Source organism: Gorilla gorilla, chromosome 16 (genome assembly GCF_029281585.2).
Source record: "Gorilla gorilla gorilla isolate KB3781 chromosome 16, NHGRI_mGorGor1-v2.1_pri, whole genome shotgun sequence".
NCBI lineage: Eukaryota > Metazoa > Chordata > Mammalia > Primates > Hominidae > Gorilla > Gorilla gorilla.
The window spans coordinates 55,083,358-55,101,875 of record NC_073240.2 but is presented as its reverse complement, the minus strand read 5'-3'; the positions used below and the strand labels follow the sequence as shown (position 1 = coordinate 55,101,875).

Here is an 18,518-nt window from a genome sequence, read left to right as displayed (position 1 = left end):
TGGTGAATGAGGTGGCTTCAGGCCCTTGTTGCCCCCAAATGTCTCTCTCAATGGCTTAATGGTTGTTCTCTTCTCATTATGTTGGCCCCAGATCCAACATGAAATAACCAACATGAAACAATACCAAATTAAATTTGGTATTATAACTTCAATAAGTATGCAATTAAAGTATCTGTCAATAAAAGACTAATTAAAAATGAATGCATGGGAGATAGATATGTTAAAATAAGAAAAGATGTTTAGGATAAATTATTAAAGAATGTAAGATACAAGAGAGCATCTATTAGTTATTACTATAGACATTTTATAAATAAAATTAGTAATTAAATTTTTATAACTAAGATATTTTGTAACTAAAATTATATGCGTGTATATTTATGCACATATGTACATGAATATATTTGTGGTATGTGTATGTGTTTCCCCAGGAGGTGATATATAGAATTGTTGACAATGAATTCTGGGCAGCTTTGCAAGAACACATGGTACTCTTGGTATCATGATCCAGGAGGAAAGAGAATGAAGCAGTAAATTAAGTAGGAAGCTCAGAAATTGGGGAAATATCAGCACAGTATTCCAGTAACAAAGGGTGAGCTTTCAAAATGAGGACTGGGCCATAGTCTACTTCATGAATTAGCTGAGGGTCATTGAATCTGATGGCTATTTTAAAAATTACAAAATTAAAGCTGCAAGTGCGTACACACACACACACACACACACACACACAGAGTATTGTTGTAGTCTACGTGGGGCAAAGAATCTGAACAAAAAAGGAGACCTGCTGGATTATTTCTAAGCGTGACAGCACCTGAGATCAATATTTTTATTTTTCTATTACATGATGGGTAATTTTTACAATATGGCGAGAAATTCTCTAGACCAAACAACAGTTTTCTTTTAGGCAAGTAAATTTGTACATACCCTATACTTTGACAGATCAATCCTCAAAGAGTTATGTAACTGGTCCAGTAGTTTTATGAATTTTTCCCTCTGTACAAAGCAAACACAAAATAGGAGAATGGAAATAAATGACCACTCTAAAGACCTCATAATAATTCTGAGCTTTGTCTCTATTTTATAGAAAGGAAGGATCAAATATATCAATGACTTGTCCAAGATCATAAAGTTACTATGTGGCATAGCAGTGATTCAAACTCAGGTCTCTTTGACACCAAACTCATGGTCTTTTCAATAAGTCATACTTCCTCTCTATGATGAATGAGAAATGTGTAACTGTTCTAACAAAGTGTCTAGAGACTAGCATTTTGTAGAAAGAGATCAGACAAATAAATTGCCAGTACATTTCTCTATGTGTAATAATTCACAATATAATGCGTCAGCAAGAGAAAATGCAACCCATTCTTCTTTTTATTCCTGTACTTCATGCCCCTTCTCCAGACAATATATTACAGTTTTTTACACTTCTACCACCTACGGAAGTGGGAGCAGGTGTTGTTTTTGTCAAAACCAATTTGAAAAAATATTTTCTTTTTGGAAGCAAATGCAGACTTCATAATCTGAAAGGATCAATTGCTTTTAAAGGCTGTGTATGATTTAGTGCTAAAATTAGTAGAAACATGCAGCCAAAAAACTTCTGTTGCTTCCACTTGATGCAGTATCAGTGTTGAACTGTCCTCTTAACAGAAGTATTTGAGGATGGTGAGAATAAAGAGCTTTTCTCTTATTAAGTGTGTGGTTAAAGTTGGGTGGATTAAACAAAAACAAAGTCAAAACATAAAAGTCACACATACAAACCTTATAGGTAGACACTCCACTATTCTGAATTCCAGTTTTCTCATCAAAAAATAAAATGGGAGAGGTAAGATTAAATGACATAAAATGCCCCTGCCAACATTAATATTCTGTAAACACCAAATTGCACGTTGGAGGATATTGACAAAAATGAAAGCTTTTCTCAGTAGTTTCACAGAGGAGGTGGATTTATGGGGTATATAACTCTTATGCCTCGAAGTCACTGATCTTGATGGAGTGAGCTGAATATTAACAGGAGGTGACAAATTGTTCCTAAGCTGAAACTCCAATTTTCTGAATAAACTGCCATCATCAGATTTATACACCAGTATAAGAAAGTTTGAGTATCATCTCTGTGTTAACCTCTGTGGAGGCAATAAAGGAGCCTAAGAAATGAGCCCTGCCTTCCAGAAGCATGCAATCTTCTTAGGCAGGTTAAGACCCTTTATCCCAACAAAGCTACAGAAAATACAGATGAGTTGAACGTCTTAGATCTTTCTCTGCCACTCTCCATTATACCTTCCTAGGGGATGAGGCAAGCTATACAGTCCTTTCTTAACTCTCCAACTTCCATGCATTTGGGTTGGTGGCCCTCAATCCAGATAGAAAAAGAGAAGAATCACTACAATAATTAGTTTAGGCCACAGTAAAGTTAATCATTTAGATGATTATCAAAGTGAGTGTGATTCATGTAACATCTCTGGATGCCTTATCTTATCTCTGTGATTGGCACAAATCATCAAGACAGTTGAAGTGACTGATCAACCATACTGTGGCCCAAATCATCGGCCCTCTTATATTCATTGGGGCAAATGGTGCTGGTTGTCTGCCCAATATCCATTCTTCCATTGTTCCTTACTAAAAGAATATCATATGTCAAATGTGCCCATATGAAATGCTCACCCTCTCGACCTCTTTTCCTCCAAGGATGACCACATGCCATGGTTTTGGCCAATGAGATGTAGACAGCTTATTAAATCAAATAGACCCAGCTACCATACTACCAACGACTTATTGTTTTGAAAGATTTAAAAAGAGTGCTTGGCAGATAGTGTTTGTTTCATTAGTGTTTGCTGTATAATTCTTTGTTAGGTATTGCATTCAGACTTTTCAACTTTTGCCCTCTGTGTTTCTTCCCTTTTCCCACCTAAAACTCTAATAGCCTCCAGAAGATAGAGTGCTTATTTCATGCCCATTAGATGAAAATAGAAAGAACGAATGGAAAAAAAAAGGATTGCCTACATCCATCCTACCCCATCTGCCCACTCTTCTAAAATATTACAATACTGAGCAGCTATACCAGCTCTGAATTCCCTACCTCTGTGGACTTAGGTTCCATGAGCGGGGGAGCAAAGGGGGAAATCTTATTTAGTTAAATGTATTTAATGAGTTTTTGTTTCATGGAGTTGAAAAGATTTCTAACTGATAAAGTTCACACATTTGGTTTCCCTACCTAGTCTTCAGTGCCCAGCTGGAAAATTTACATTCAAGGAAAATAGAAAACTGTGAAGAAAACTGCTGGGCTTCTTGTCACTGAAAGCCAGAACAACATCAGATGATGTGAAATTAAAAGTATGCTGCTGATTGAATTTTCATAGAGATTCTTTAAACAGCAGGACAGCTTGAACTTTAATTTTATTTACAACATTTCTATTTAACTAGAGTGAGATTCCCTTTGCAGAGCAGAGCAAGCCTACTGCCTGTAGGGTGTGATCTGTGGAATAACGAAAGACTGGGTGATTAAAAAATGTTTCCCCAAGGGACATGGCACAATATCTAAAACTGCCACATTATTCAGTTTTTTTATTAAATAAGGGCCACATATGTCTAGTAGGGGGCAAATCAATAAATCAATAATAAAAATAATAATAAATATTATAATAGGTTCAAAAATACAGTTAGAAGGAATAAGATCCAGTGTTTGGTAGCACAATAGGGCAACTATAGTTAACAATAATTGGTTGTGTATTTCAAAATAACTAAAAGAGTGGAATTGGAATGTTCCCAACATGAAGAAATGATAAATGCTTGAGATGATAGATATTCCAGTTATTCCAATTTTATCATTACATATTGTATGCATGTATCAAAATTTATCTTGTACCTCATAAATATGTACAACTATTACGTATCCAATTAGAAATTTAAATAAATTTTTAAAATAAATAAAAGGTAAATCCAAGCAAAAAAAAAAAAAAAAAAAACAACTTGGTTTAATTAGTTGACCAGAATAACTAGACCAGGGATTGGCAAACTATCTACAAAGGGCTAGTTAGTAAATATTTTTCACTTTGCCAACCCTGTCTCAACTATTCAGTCTGACACTATAGCACAGTAGCTGCCATAGACAATATGTAAACTAATAGGCATGATTGTTTTCCAGTGAAACTTGATTTATGGATGTGGAAATTTGAATTTTAGATAGTTTTAATGTTTCACAAAATAACCGTCTTTAAAATTTTTTTTCAACATTAGAAAATATTAAAAAATATTCTTAGCTTATGGGCCTTACAAAACCAGTTGGTGAGTTAGTGGACTGCATTTGGCCCATGGGCAGGGGGAAGAGGTAGTTGCTCCCCGGACTGTGCACCTTCAGGAAGTTCCCCCCAGGATTTGGGGAACCGTGGAAGGAAAAGCTCTTGTAAGGAAGGGGTATGATAACCTCTGCATCATCCTCAGCGTCTCTCATTATTTTCTTTCTTTCCTTCTCAAAGTCTGGCTTCAACAGAAGGGATGAATTTAACCAGAAGCTAATGATGCTTAAGCTCTTCAGCCCTCACCTTCTTTAGCACCCCTGGGAGGAGCTAGCTATGTATTCATGCTATCTTAGATTTTTGTAAAATTTTCAGGAATAAGATAAAAATAATTCAGAACACGACAAGCAAATTGTAACACTTTTTTTCCAGATCATACCAAAAACAGCAATTCATTAAGAAAGACTTTTCAAACAGAAGTAATGCATAGGCAATTTTGGTAATTTTTAAATAATTCAATTAGTGTTAAATATGAACATATTGGACATATATTTATAGCTCTTATTGATTTGAGATTAATTCTGATACCAACAGAAATATCATACTATTATGAAAGGCCACTAAAATGATGCTTTCAATGACAAAATAATTAATAAATTTCATCAATTCAAAGTATATTTGAAGAGTCCCTTCACAGGAAAACTTGAAAAGCATTGAAATGTTATTGTTCACTGATCAAGACATGCTTAGCCTTCCCCTCAGCCTGGTTAAACTTTAGATAGGCTTCTTCCTGACTCTAGGTCTCGACCTCCCTTTTCTTAAAGCATTTTATTTAGAAAAGTTGTAACAGTAAATTCATTTTCTGCCCCTTCACATGGAAATATTTTTTAAAGCCTCTTGCCAGTTTCATAATCCAAGAATGCCTTCCTGAAAGACTTGGGAGCCTTCCCTTTGAAATGTAATCATCAAGGAGAGAGCACTCCTACCTCCCACCCTCTTTGGGAAGATAGGACCCTAACTTCCATGGCTGTAATTAGCAAACAAAGATGGCCTAATCGCAGAAGAAAAAATTACAGACTCAAAATTACTCAGTGCACTGGTTACATCCCATTGATCAACCTCCCCACTATCATCCTTCAATACTTTCTCCTTATTTCAGCCCTGCCTTTCATTTCAGTGGAGTTGAGCTCTAATTGAGCTCTGGCCTCTCTTCCCTATTGCAATAGTCCTGAATAAAGTTTGCCTTGCCTGTTTAACTTTGTCAGCTGTAATTTTTGCTTTTACATCACATATGAAAAAAAAAATTGGTGTTTTCCCAAATTTTATGAAAATCACTAAAACGCATGTGGCATTGTGAAAGTGAAATAAACTCTTCTAAAGTGTCCATTTAAAAATACGTCAATTCTGCTAAGTGAAAAAAAATTATAAAAATAATATTTCAATTTTTTTGTCATATGCCGTGATCAAAGAAAATGCAGCCAAAAATGTGTAGAAAGAAAATATTATAGAGGTTGGTCAGTCAATAAAAATATCACTTGTACTTGGTTATATGTACTGAGCATGTATATACTCAAGTAAATAAACAGCTCAAAAATATTAATTTTACGATTGATTTATTTGATATTTGTATTTCAAGATAATTCACTAAATAAATTTCCTAAAGACACCTTCAAAATTAAAATATTGACTGCCTCCCACCTCATGGAATTTTGTTCCTTTTCAACTCCTGATCTACCCATGAGTGCGTTCAACACACATAGAGACACTTTATCTAGTAAAGTTCTTTGTCTGGACTCCAAATAACATTTATACTCAGTGATGCGCTGGTAAAGTGGCTCTCTGAAAGCAAAAAGCCTTGATTTTTAGCATTTGCTAACTTTCATGTTGTAAATACTTTTAATATGTCCAATTTCAAGGATGGCTGTGTTTAACAAGCTTGCAATATTCCTAAAAATTTACTGATCCGTTCTCATGAGCAGGTACCAGCCAGTTGTAGCATACCAGTGTTCTACAATCAATTTTCAACAATCTACTCCCTGAGTTACCTTTTGGACCTGAGACTTCCCTTGCAAAATGTTAACTGAAAGGTGCTATTAATACGTTCCTCCCACAATCCTCTGTCTCTGCCTGTTTTCTCTCTTCCACTCTCTCCGTCCCTTTCCCCACTTCTCCCCTCCTTCTCTCTTGCTATCCATCATGCTTCTCATGGTTCCACTTACCAAAAACTAGAGCTAATGGCAAATCACTTTACCTTCGTCCCATTATCTTTATATGAATTTCCTTACCTTCCCATGGCCTCTTTTCTGCAAAATTTTGGCCTAGAGTCAATCCAGCCATCAGCTATATATCTCCTAGTAGATAAGCATCAGAATGCTGACACACTCTAAGAAAGTCTCACTGTCACAAGAATTGTGAAAACACATTTATAGTGCCCAACAGCAAATGACACTTTCAGTTTACTAGGAATTTCTTTTACATGTCCCTGAAACATTCTTTTTTGTATTCCCCTCAGTAGCTTACCCAAACTTTCACCACCCCGCTTCCCCTCTGCAACCATTTCACAGCCCATTGTTTTGTAAATGAGCAACGCTTGTCCTTCCTGACAACTTTAAAGAAAGATTAAAAAATAAGGTACAACTACCCCAACTTTTCACTTCTATATCAAAAGCTTAGTGTTCTCTGCAAGGACTCTCACACTATTTCCTTGAATTTCAGAACAGAGTTTGTCCTTTCTCGTTCTAAAGGCTAGCCTCTCCTTCTGCCCTCATGACTGCACTTCCTTCGTTTCCTCTGAGATAGTACTTATAGTCACTTATTCTCCCATCTGAGAAATTCGCAACCTCACTCTTGCAACTAACTCCTTTCTTAACACTCTATAAACATGTTTATATTTACCTTATTAAATAGTTTAAAAATCCCTACCCAAGCAGATAATAAAAATAAAGTCTCTTTTTATATGGAAAAACCTTCTTACTCTTGCCCAATCTCTCTTTTTATCTTCTGATTTAAGTTCCTTGAAAGAATAGTCTGTTTCCTCATCCAATTTCACGCTTTCTTTCAGAATGTTGTTATAAAGTTAATACAGACTTAAGGTATTTTATAAAAAATTTTAGACATCATTCTCAGCAAAGTAACACAAGAACAGAAAAGCAAACACCACATGTTCTCACTCATAAGTGGGAGTTGAACAATGAGAACATATGGACGCAGGGAGGGGAACATCACACACCGGGGCCTGTTGAGGGGTGAGGGGCTGGGGGAGGGATAGCATTAGGAGAAACACCTAATGTAAATGATGAGTTGGCGGGTGCGGCAAACCAACATGGCACAAGTATACCTATGTAACAAACCTGCACGTTGTGCACATGTACCCTAGAACTTAAAGTAGAATAATAACAAAAAGACTGTTGTATAAAGATTAATACAAAACAAAACCAACAAAATGTCAGCTATAACCCAACTAGGTGGCTACATCATTGGTATTTGAGCACATTTCTTTCCAGTCTTATCTCTAAACCTGTATGTGTGTGTGTGAGTGTGTGTATGTATGTGTGTGTGTGTCTTCAATGTTGGAATTAAATTGCATATAGAGTTTTTTAGCATACTTTTTTCATTTATTATTATCATGGGCACTGCTCAATTATTGAACCTCTTCCATAAAAACTCAATTTTTAATGACTGTATCATATGTATGGAATAATTGAGCTTTAATTTATATAACTGTGCTTCTATGCCAGGCATATTCAATCTTTTGGCTTCCATGAGCCACAATAGAAAAAGAAGAATTGTCTTGGGCCACACATAAAATACGCTAACACTAATGATAGCTGATGAGCAATAAAAAAAATCATGCATAAGTCTCACAATGTTTTAAGAAAGTTTATGAATTCGTATTGGGCTATATTCAAAGCCACTCTGGGCTGCATGTGGCCCACGGGCTGTTGGTTGGACAAGCTTGTTATATGCCATTCACTGAACAAACTTCATGAAATCAGGCTTCAACCTCAATTGCTTCACTGACCAATGACCTTCTACTTGCCAAATTCAATGGGCTAATTTCTTTCTCCATTTTACTTGAACTCTCTATGACAGTTAATGATATTATATACTACCCTTTTCCCGAAATAGTTTACCTTACCTTTTACAGTTATCACTTTTTTTTTAGAGACAGGGTCTCATTCTGTTGCCCAGGCTGGAGTGCAATGGTGTGATAAAATCACATTAAAAAAAAATCATTGTCATCCAATTGGTCTAGCCATTTTCCTAGGTAAACTTTGCTTGCATCTCTTCTGTACACCCAAGGGTTCTGTCCTTTTCACTTTATTTTTGAACATATTTCATCCACATCATGATTTCAAATAAGATTTATACTTGAAAAGGTCTAAATGTGTAATGGTTTTCTTTTCTTAAAGATTTGTTTTACAATTCTCATAGGTAAGAAAGCTTTTTCTACTGGTTTATTATTTGGAGTCTCAAAATGTGTGGGCTATGCACCTTTGAGAAGGATCAAGAAGGGAGCATATAATTGTCATTGAGTCCCAGATGACAAAATCAGCTTTAACAGTTAGGTGAATAAAAACCTGAGGTTCCAATGTAGAGGCAGGAGATACACTTAGGTATATTCGACCCTTCAAATGGCATTATTTTTGATAGCTAGAAAAATATAGTCAAATTTATATACCAAATCACCAACTTTTCATGATGTAGTTTGAAGAAACATTTCTCTTTCTTTTGGCCCTATTCTATAATAAGTTATTGGATTTATAAAATGAAGTTTGTTATAACTACACTGCCACTGAAATACTAAAATGTACTGAAATCAATCTGCTCTCTCTTCTTTGGGTCAACATGAAGTAAAGGAGCATGTTATCTAATTTTCCTCTAGGTAGTTTTTATGGTGGATATTAATCACTTAAACACATCTTTCTCAGAGGGAGAAAGGCTCAATGTTCCATGATGTTGGCTTATTCTTCACAATATACACAGATGGAATATTAGAAGCAAAACAATTTCATAGTGCAGCATGCTTTATATTATAGGTAAAATCCCAAGACAACAAGTGCTGTTACTAAGATGAGGTTTTTATAACAAAACTGTTCTATGATCTGCTATTTGGTAACAACAGGATTTTGTTGAACTGGCTAGGGAATGTTCTTTGGTTCCAGCTTCTGCAAGAGTCAATCTGTCTAACAAAAGTAGCTGATACTGTAGGTTATACCATAGGTAAGGCAGGAGAGACAAAATTTTCATATTTTATACACTGACACTTTTAACTTTTATCAACTGGCTTGCCATCTTTTATCTCATTTTATCATTATTTTAAATTTGAGAAACATGTTAAAGTATGAATTATCTTCTTCATGGAGCATGTTGAGGAACTGAGGCTTAGATGACTAAACTGACTTGCTAAATTTCAATAAAAACTGAAACTCCATAACTCCTAACCCAAAGAGTAGTCTCCTTTACTGGCATTTTATTTGATTTGGCATTAAATAGCAATTATACTTTCCTTTGATGATTCTAATTCACTTCATACACCTCGCATGCATTTCTCTTTTAGAGGAAAAGGACAGAAAAAGAGTAAACACAGGAGCACATCTTTTTCCCTATTGGGTTTTCACTCTTTTATTTGCTGTGTCTCAACTGTTTCTTTTCTATGACACATTACTCAAAATTTGATTTCTAAACAATAAACTCTGTAACAAAAATATATTCAGTAAACTAAACTGGAAGTGCAGTGGAAACAATATGGTGCCATGAAAAATCACCTTCCCACAACTGATCTTAGTTTCCTCCATGAAAAAAAAAAGAGAGAACAAAAAACCTGTCTCACAGGATTACTGAACAGCGCTACTGCCTACCCATTTGCCCTGACCAGAAACCTGGGACTATTTCCAGGCATCTTCTCCTTCCCTCCCTGTCCATGTCCCCAAAAATACCAAATGCTATTGAGGCTGCTGATTTTATGCCCTGAAAACCTTTGGTATCTATCCTCTCTTCTCCATCTCTACTCATTTTTAATTTTGACTCTTACCACTTTACTAGAAATACTCTAGTTTATATCCTATTTCCAGTCTTGGCAATTTCAGTTACAGTATACTTGTAGAGAAAGAGTTACACTGATGGATGCAACAGACGAATTCTTGGGGCTCCTTTGATTCCCTGAATTTCTACTTTTCAATGCATTCTTGATGCCTTTGCATATGTCAGATGGACAGCCTTAATTAGGCACAGATTGTTTTTTGTAGGCTCCTTAAACACATGCTATGTTTTACTTAGAGGATGTGCCACTATCCATCAGTACCAGAAGGAACCAATAGGAAGTGCAAATGGAGCCTAATATGTTCCAGAGATGGCAGCCAAGCTCACACTTACTAGGGAACTATATCTACAAGACAGTGAATCTGAAATGTTGAATACCAAATTTGCATATGTTGAGAATTCCCTATAAAGTCCCAGCATTCTCTTATAAAATGTATGTTTTTCCCTCACTGAAAAAGACCCTTTAAGATATGAAGATTCAATCTAATGAAAATTCTTATTGATTGTCAAGGTTAATTTACTAAAAATGTTTCAAATGAACTTTGAGCTGGAACCCATTATGCTATTCCCTAAAATGTCCTTTCTGCAATAAGATTCCAAGAATATCTTAAGTTCAAAGTCTCTTGAAATGTAACTCCCATAAGCTGCTAGGAATTTTAAAGTTTAAAAATTATACTTACACCAAAGTTGGTAGCAGCAAATCGATCTGAGGCAGAAACCTGTACATTTGTTGAAACTGTTGTGTGAGCATAAAAAGCATTTATATTAGCCAGCAAGGTGCTCATGACGGCAGGGACACCGGGGCACATGTATTTAGAAGACAGACATGAAAAGTGCCTGAAAGACAAAAAACATAAAGTGTTTTTAAGACAGAAATTAATTAATTCATGCAACAACAGAGCTTCTAACATCAGCAATTAATTCCACAGCTACATCTATGAAAAGGAGAGAAAACTGCACAATCTCTAACTGAAAGAAAAACAATTCCGGCCTTTTGAAAATTTCTCATTCACAAATGTAAAGTGCCTTAATTAGAGTGTAATTTGCCCTTTTTGCCCATGGACGCTGCCGAGAAAGCATTACTAAAGTCTCCCTTGCCACTGTTGTCATGTCGAAGTCAGTTTTTGAAAGAGCCTGAACAGCTGCCGAAGCTCTGCATCAGAGGGTTAAGCTTTGAAAAAAGTTAATGTGAGTCTGAGGAGCGATGGGGAACACTCACAGGCTATGTGGAAATGAGAAACCCAAATACCCAGCGCCCCAGGGGCTTTGGGTTTGTCACATATGCCACTGTGGAGGAGGTGGATGTAGCCATGAACGCAAGGCCACAAAGGCGGATGGAAGAGTTGTGGAAACAAAGAGAGCTGTCTCAAGAGAAGATTCTCAAAGACCAGGTACCCACTTAACTTTGAAAAAGATCTTGGTGGGTGAAATTAAAGAAGACATTGAAGGACATCACCCAAGAGATTACTTTGAACAGTACAGGGAAATTGAAGTGATTGAAATCATAGCTGAGGCAGTGGCAAGAAAAGGGGTCTTGCTTTTGTAACCTTTGATGACCATGGCTCCATAAATAAGGCTGTCATTCAGAAACACCTTACTGTGAATGGCCACAACTGTGAAGTAAGAAAAGCCCTGTCAGAGCAAGAGATGGCTAGTGCCTCACCCAGTTGAAGAGGTCAAAGTGGTCCTAAAAGCTTTGGTGGTGGCCATGGAGGTGGTTTCGGGGGAATAACAACTTTGGTCATGGAGGAAACGTTAGTGATTGTGAGGCTTTGGTGGCAGCTGTGGTGGTAGTGGATATGGTGGCAGTGGGGATGAATATAATGGATTTGGTAATAATGGAAGCAGTTTTGGAAGTAGTGGAAGCTACAACAATTTTGGCAATGATAGGATTCAATCTTCAAATTTTGGATGAATGAAGGGTAGAAACTTTGGAGGCAGAAGCTCTGGTTCCTGTGGTCATGGAGGCCAATACTTAGCCAACCAGGAATCCAAGGTGGTCATGGTGGTTCCAGTAGCAGCAGTAGCTATGGCAGTGGCAGAAGATCTTAATTACTGCCAGAAAACAAAGTTTAGCAGGAGAAGAGAGCCAGAGAAGTGACAAGGAAGCTATGGGTTACAACACAGTTGTGAATTCAGCCGGGCGCAGTGGTGACAGGGCCTTGCTGCTGTCAAAGAAGATGTGTTTTAGACAATACTCATGTGTATGGGCCAAAAACTCAAGGATTATATTTGTGACCAATTGTATAACACGTTATTTTAGTTTCTGTTTTGTGTAAAGCATTCCAGGGAACGTTTTTAATGCAGATATTTTTGCACCCTTGATGTTGATTGCTAAATGTAATAGTTTGATCATAATGCGGAATAAATGTGTCTTTAAAAAAAAGAACGTAATTTGCCACAAAGATGTGTAAACTCAACTTTGAATGTTGCATGTATGCACCAAAAGTACAATTTCCAGTGGAATTTAGCACCATCGGAAAGCAACTGCGCAGGAGTCTCCCTACTTCCTCAACCCTGCTTCTACTTATTTTGGTTCCTGAAATGCCATATTTTAACCAAAATGTTGTTTTGCATTTGTATGCCTCTCACAGTTGTAAAGTAGCAAGACACCCTCCTCTCATTATACATTGAATTAATAAGTCAATTTAACCTCTGACTTGAGTCCAGTTTGTATGATTTTTCAGAAAGAAATATCTTCTGTAAGCAATTCTCTTTTCTAAGCACTTTGTTACAGACAAGATTTAATTAGGCAAACAGATGAATAGTGAGAACAGATTGAATAATGCCAGCTTTATGCTTAAAGATCATTTCTTTTAAACCTTGAATAATGGTATCATTTATACCCATCAGAAGCATCAAGGGTCCAATTTTGTTACTTCTCTCAAGGAAACCTTTTTATTTGAACTACAGCAAAAGACTTGAAAATGGAAAGCACAGCTTACGATAAAAGTGAAAGATAAAATATACATGGAGGAAAGAAAATTTCACTATACAATGTGATCCTATTTTGCTCTCATATCTTACTGTGCCACCAAAGCATCTAGACATTTCTGAATTTTGTATTATTGAACACATACATAAATAGCTGCCCTGAGTGGCACTCACAAAAAATAAATGATGGTCCTGAAAACTGTAGCTTTTCTTAGATCTTAACCAGGCACCCTGCTACCTACTTTGTCATAATACTGATTAACAAAAAAGGTTAAATCTTTAAAGGTGCATCTTTAAGAATCATGAATAAAAATTTATGCTATGTGAGTTCCATGATTTGTGCAAATTAACCCTGGATTTAGATTATTAATGACTGCTTCTTTAAGGAAATGATAAGTGTTATGACTTTATTATACACTGAATTGATTATAATTAATATGTATTAAGAATCCACAAACAATATTATTTATTTAACAAAAAATATTAGTTAAAAATAGAAATTAAAAATTCTTAGAGCTATGCTATCACATTTCTTTTTTTTTTTTTCAACAATTCACAAGTAATTACATTTGTCAGACTAAAATCACAGGTCAAAAGTTGTGGAAAATGTAATGCCTAAAATGGTGTCGGTGACAATAAAAGAACTAGGGGGAAGAAGAGATATAGAAATGCCATAGTCAATTTTGAAAACAAATTGTTAGGACACTTAAAAACAAGGGGGTTATTACCCAGACCCTGCATTGTCTTTTTAGAGGGATACTGGAGGTCATCAGGCTGAGTAATCTTGTTCTTGGTTTTAGAAAGGATTGGTGCTCTCATAAAGCAGCCATATTACTTGGCTTTACTTTTTTAGCTGCCACCTTGAGATTTTTGGTGCTTGGTTAAGGAAGCAACAGCAGCTTAGTGGTTACTTCAAGCATAAATAGTAGAGCGACACAGGCATAACTTATTTAAGGCATTCACAGGATGATTTTTATAAGTGAAACTAAAAGATTTATGTAAAAAATGACATAATTATTTTTTTGATATGACCTCAAAAGCACAGGCAAAAGAAGCAAAACCAGATAAACAAGAGCACATCAAATTAAAAAGTTTCTGCACAGCAAAGGAAAAACTCAAGAGAGTGAAGAGACAACCTGCAAGATGAGAGAAAATATCAACTGTCAACTGTAATCACCTGTAATAAAATGTCAACTGTACATCTGATAAGGGGTTAATACCCAAACCATATAAGAACCTCGAACAACTCAGTAGCAAGAAAACAAATAATCCGAGTAAAAATGGGCAAAAGACCCACATAGGCAGTTTTCAAAAGAAGACAAAGAAAAGGCTGAAAGGTATATAAAAAAAAGTTCAATATCACCAATCATCAGGGAAATGCCGATTAAGACCACATCAGATATTACCTCACTCCTATTAGAATGGCTATTACCCAAAAGATAAAATGTAAGAAGTGTTTTGCAAGGATGTGGAGAAAAGGGAACCCTGTATACTGTTGGTGGGAATGTAAATTAGTACAGCCATTAAGGGAAATAGTATGGTGGTTCTTCAAAAAAACTAAAAAATAGGACAGTCATATGATTCATCATTCCCATTAATGGATGTATCTACAAATAAGACAAAATCAGCACGTCAAAGAGATATCTGCACTCCCATGTGTATTGCAGCACAACAGCCAAGGAATAGAATCAACCTAAGTATCTATCAGTAGATGAATGGATAAAGAAAATATGGTTATATACATCAGAGAATACTGTTCAGTCATAAAAAGAAGGAAATCCTGCCATTTGCAACAACGTGGATGAACCTGGAGGACATTATGTGAAATAAGCCAGACACAGAAAGACAAATACAGCATGATCTCACTCATATGTACAGTCTGAAAGGTTGAAGTCAGAGAAGTAGAGAGTTGAAAGGTAGTTACTAGAGGTTGGAGCAGTTAGGGGGTGCAGGGTTGGGAAGATCCTGGTCAAAGGATATAACATTTTATTAAATGGGGGGATAAGTCCTAAAGATCTATTTTACAGAATGGTGACTATAGTCAATGATGATATATTGTATTTGTGAAAAACGCTAGGAGAATGGATGTTAAAAGTTCTCCCACAAAAATGATAATGATGTGAGATGATGTATATGTTAATCAGCTAGATTTAATCATACCACAGGGTATATGTGCTTCAAGGCATCATATTGTACATGATAAATATGTATAATTTTATGTCAGTTTAAAATAAACTAAATAAATTTGAAAGTAAATGACACAATTATTGAACATTGCTCACTACTTAAAAGTCATCTGAGGGAAATACAAATGCAATATGGGAAGATTAGAAGTATCAAAAACCACCCTTTGCCTATTTTATACTTTGAGATGGTTAAGCAAATATCTTGATGATAAAAATACCCTAAGAAACTGTGGTTTTTGAATGCCAGAGCAGTGTTTCATGACCAAAATGAGAGGTTAATAAATAATTCATAGGTTATATGTGAAAATTTGTATAATTTAGGAAACGTCATGTAAATAAGTGCAGCCTTGAGTTATATAGTTTAATACAATCTTCGCCACATGTTTATCATTAGTGCTAACATATGTTATTCACAGAAAAGTTAGAAAAAAGTAATGTCAAACTTACATTCACACTTTAAGCTTCTCTTTTAAAAATAACTTCAATGTATAGTCAAATAGTAATTATCTACATTCATCTATGAAAATTGATTAGAATTAGTATTATCATTTATTCTAAGAGTTTTCTAGTATTTAACCATTTTTTTCCTATTAAAGCCATCTGGTCAGAGTACTCTTTCTTCACTGATTATGTACTTACTGTATTCCTGGTACTCTTCTTAATGTTAAGGATGTGGAGTTGATTAAAACATAGTCTTGATCTAATAAAATGCATACTCTTAATTGAGAAGCACATACCTCGAATCCTAATTTTGTTGTACAGCAGAAAGTGCAATCATAGAGGCAGCCAAAAGGTTTGGGTGGGCCATAGGATGGAGGAGCAGGCCTGGAGGTGCAGGGCAATCCTCCAAAGGCCGAATTGAGTCCCATAGTGGTGAAGAGAGGAGAAGTCAGAAGGAAACACAAGGACTACAGAATGAGAGTTGAGGTAATGATCATGAAAGAGTGAAGAGCTTAGCGTCTCTACAAGTTGGTCCAACAAATATTTACTGAGCACACTTACATGGCAGATGCTATATTAGCTTTGGATATGCAGTAATGAATCTGCTTATAGACTGCTGGGGGAATCGGTCATGTAATAAATTTAGTACAGTTATGCAAAAATTATGAAAAAGGCATAGAAGAGTGCTATGAAGACACTGAGTTAGAATGTGTATTTCACAGCCTGGTGAGGAGGGTCAGGGGAGATGTCTTGAGATGAGGCTGGGCTAACAGTCAATGAATGACTAAGGGATAGCCAAGCCTGGCATAGAGTTTGATACCATTGATGGATAAAGAATGTATTCCAGAGGAATGGAAAAGTACAAATCAAGGCACTATGGAAAGAAAGAAAATATTGTGTAAAGTGAACTCCAGCAATTTTAGGTTAACAGAGCACACATTTCCAGGAGAACATTTAGGATTGGTATGGCCAAAGATAAGTCTGAGGGGTTTACAGAGAGTCTTATGTAACATGTTAGATAAGTTGGATCTATTCTATGCATCAAAAAACATTTTTGGAGAAAGTTCAAAATCTTAGAGTAAATATAAGTTAAAAAGTATTAGCAAGGAACTCTAGTTCTTCAACATGTCTTAGGAAGTGAAATAATCAGATCTGGATTTTAAATAGGTTAATTTGATGGAAGGAGCATGTAGGAGGATGAGTTTAAGGAAGGTGAAAGTAAAGAGTCCAATTAGGAGGCTATGAAGAGAAGAGACGATGGATGTCTGAACTAGAGTAGTCATGTATAGATGATGAGGAGGAAATGGATTTGAGAAATATTCAGAGAGGAAAAACTGTCAGGACTTAGAATTCATAAGGAGAGCAGGATGGGGAAGAGAAAAGGTTAAGTTTCAAGGTTCTAGTTTGAGTGACTACGTGAATGGTTCTTCTGCCAAGTGAGCTGGGAACTAAAAATTGAAAAAAATTGAAGGTGGAAATGATGTATCCAGTCAATTATGAGCTTAAGGTGCTCACAGAGCTTCCATGTAGGAATGTTACTGGTTTTTGGAGGCATGGACTAAACACCTAGATTTGGGATCATGATCATGAATTATCAAAAACCATGAGAAAGGATAAGATTACCTAGGGAAAATATGTACAATAAATGAAGAAATGTTAGAGAATGTCACCTGGGAAATAGCAATATAAAAGGAAATTATACAAGAAGAAAAAAAGTAAATTCTATAATTGAGACTAAATAAATACTAGATAGGTAAAAGTAAACCCAGGAAACAGGAATCAGGATAAACTTGATAAAAGGATGATTGATACTGTTAAGTGCAGTAAGAGTCTTATAAAATAGGACAGAAAAGAAGTTATTTGACTTGACAAATAAACATCATCATGACCTTAGCAAGATCAATGTTAATAGAGTGACAGGAGTTTGCACTAAGAGGAAATAAGATGGAAAGTGAAGAGGTACCAGGGGATGACCAAGGTAAAGTAGGTCAAGGCCAAACCTTGATTGGTACAATATCTAGCCAAGGAGTTTTGATTTTCTCTTGTGAACTACATGAAGTTACCTGAGATTTCTGCAGAAAGAACTAGCATTATCAGATTAACTTGAAAAGATGACTCTGAAGTGGCATAAAGATGGATTCAAATGAGTCGGTAGTGGAAGCAGAAAAACAATTTAGAAAGTGTAAAAGTGAAAATGGACACTCCTGCCATGCTTCCATTAAGAACGACCACTTCACATACCACAGTCAGAAGGAAAAAAAAAATACTTTGTACCTGGAGATAATCCAAATATCACAGAATTACTGTCTGCTTCTGATCTCTGAGATACAAAACCCTGAATTTTTCTGTAGTACCCAAACTTCCTAACAAAACAATTTTAAGCCTGACTTTGACAATGTTATAACTGAAGATTTAGAATGATCTCTGAAAATATAAAATCAAGTGGGAAAGCTGCTGTTCCTTTCATGAACAGCATGAAAACACCAAGTAAACTAGGTAACCTTAGTAATTCCAACTTAGTCTTTAAATACTTAATTGCTTTTGTTTTGCCAATGTTTCTGAAGTCTAATGTCCTCTCTGTATTTGTCATAATTAAACATTTCTTTCCTTTTCTAATTTTTTTTTTTTCTTTGAAGTCACAGAGCAGGTAAGGTTCTCTCTCAAAGACTGGAATTCAGGCAGTGCATCT

At 35.8% G+C, this 18,518-nt stretch overlaps 1 protein-coding gene across 1 annotated transcript in view; it reads right to left on the bottom strand.

The window, feature by feature from the left end:
- Positions 1 to 18,518, bottom strand: part of UNC13C (unc-13 homolog C) — a 649,688-nt gene that overhangs the window by 297,895 nt on the left and 333,275 nt on the right. The window contains exons 13-14 of the mRNA XM_031002438.3: positions 10,949 to 11,105; positions 922 to 990 (exon numbers count right to left, since the gene is read on the bottom strand). Of these exons, the coding sequence (XP_030858298.3) occupies positions 922 to 990; positions 10,949 to 11,105 (226 nt within the window). The remainder of the gene's footprint in view (positions 1 to 921; positions 991 to 10,948; positions 11,106 to 18,518) is intronic.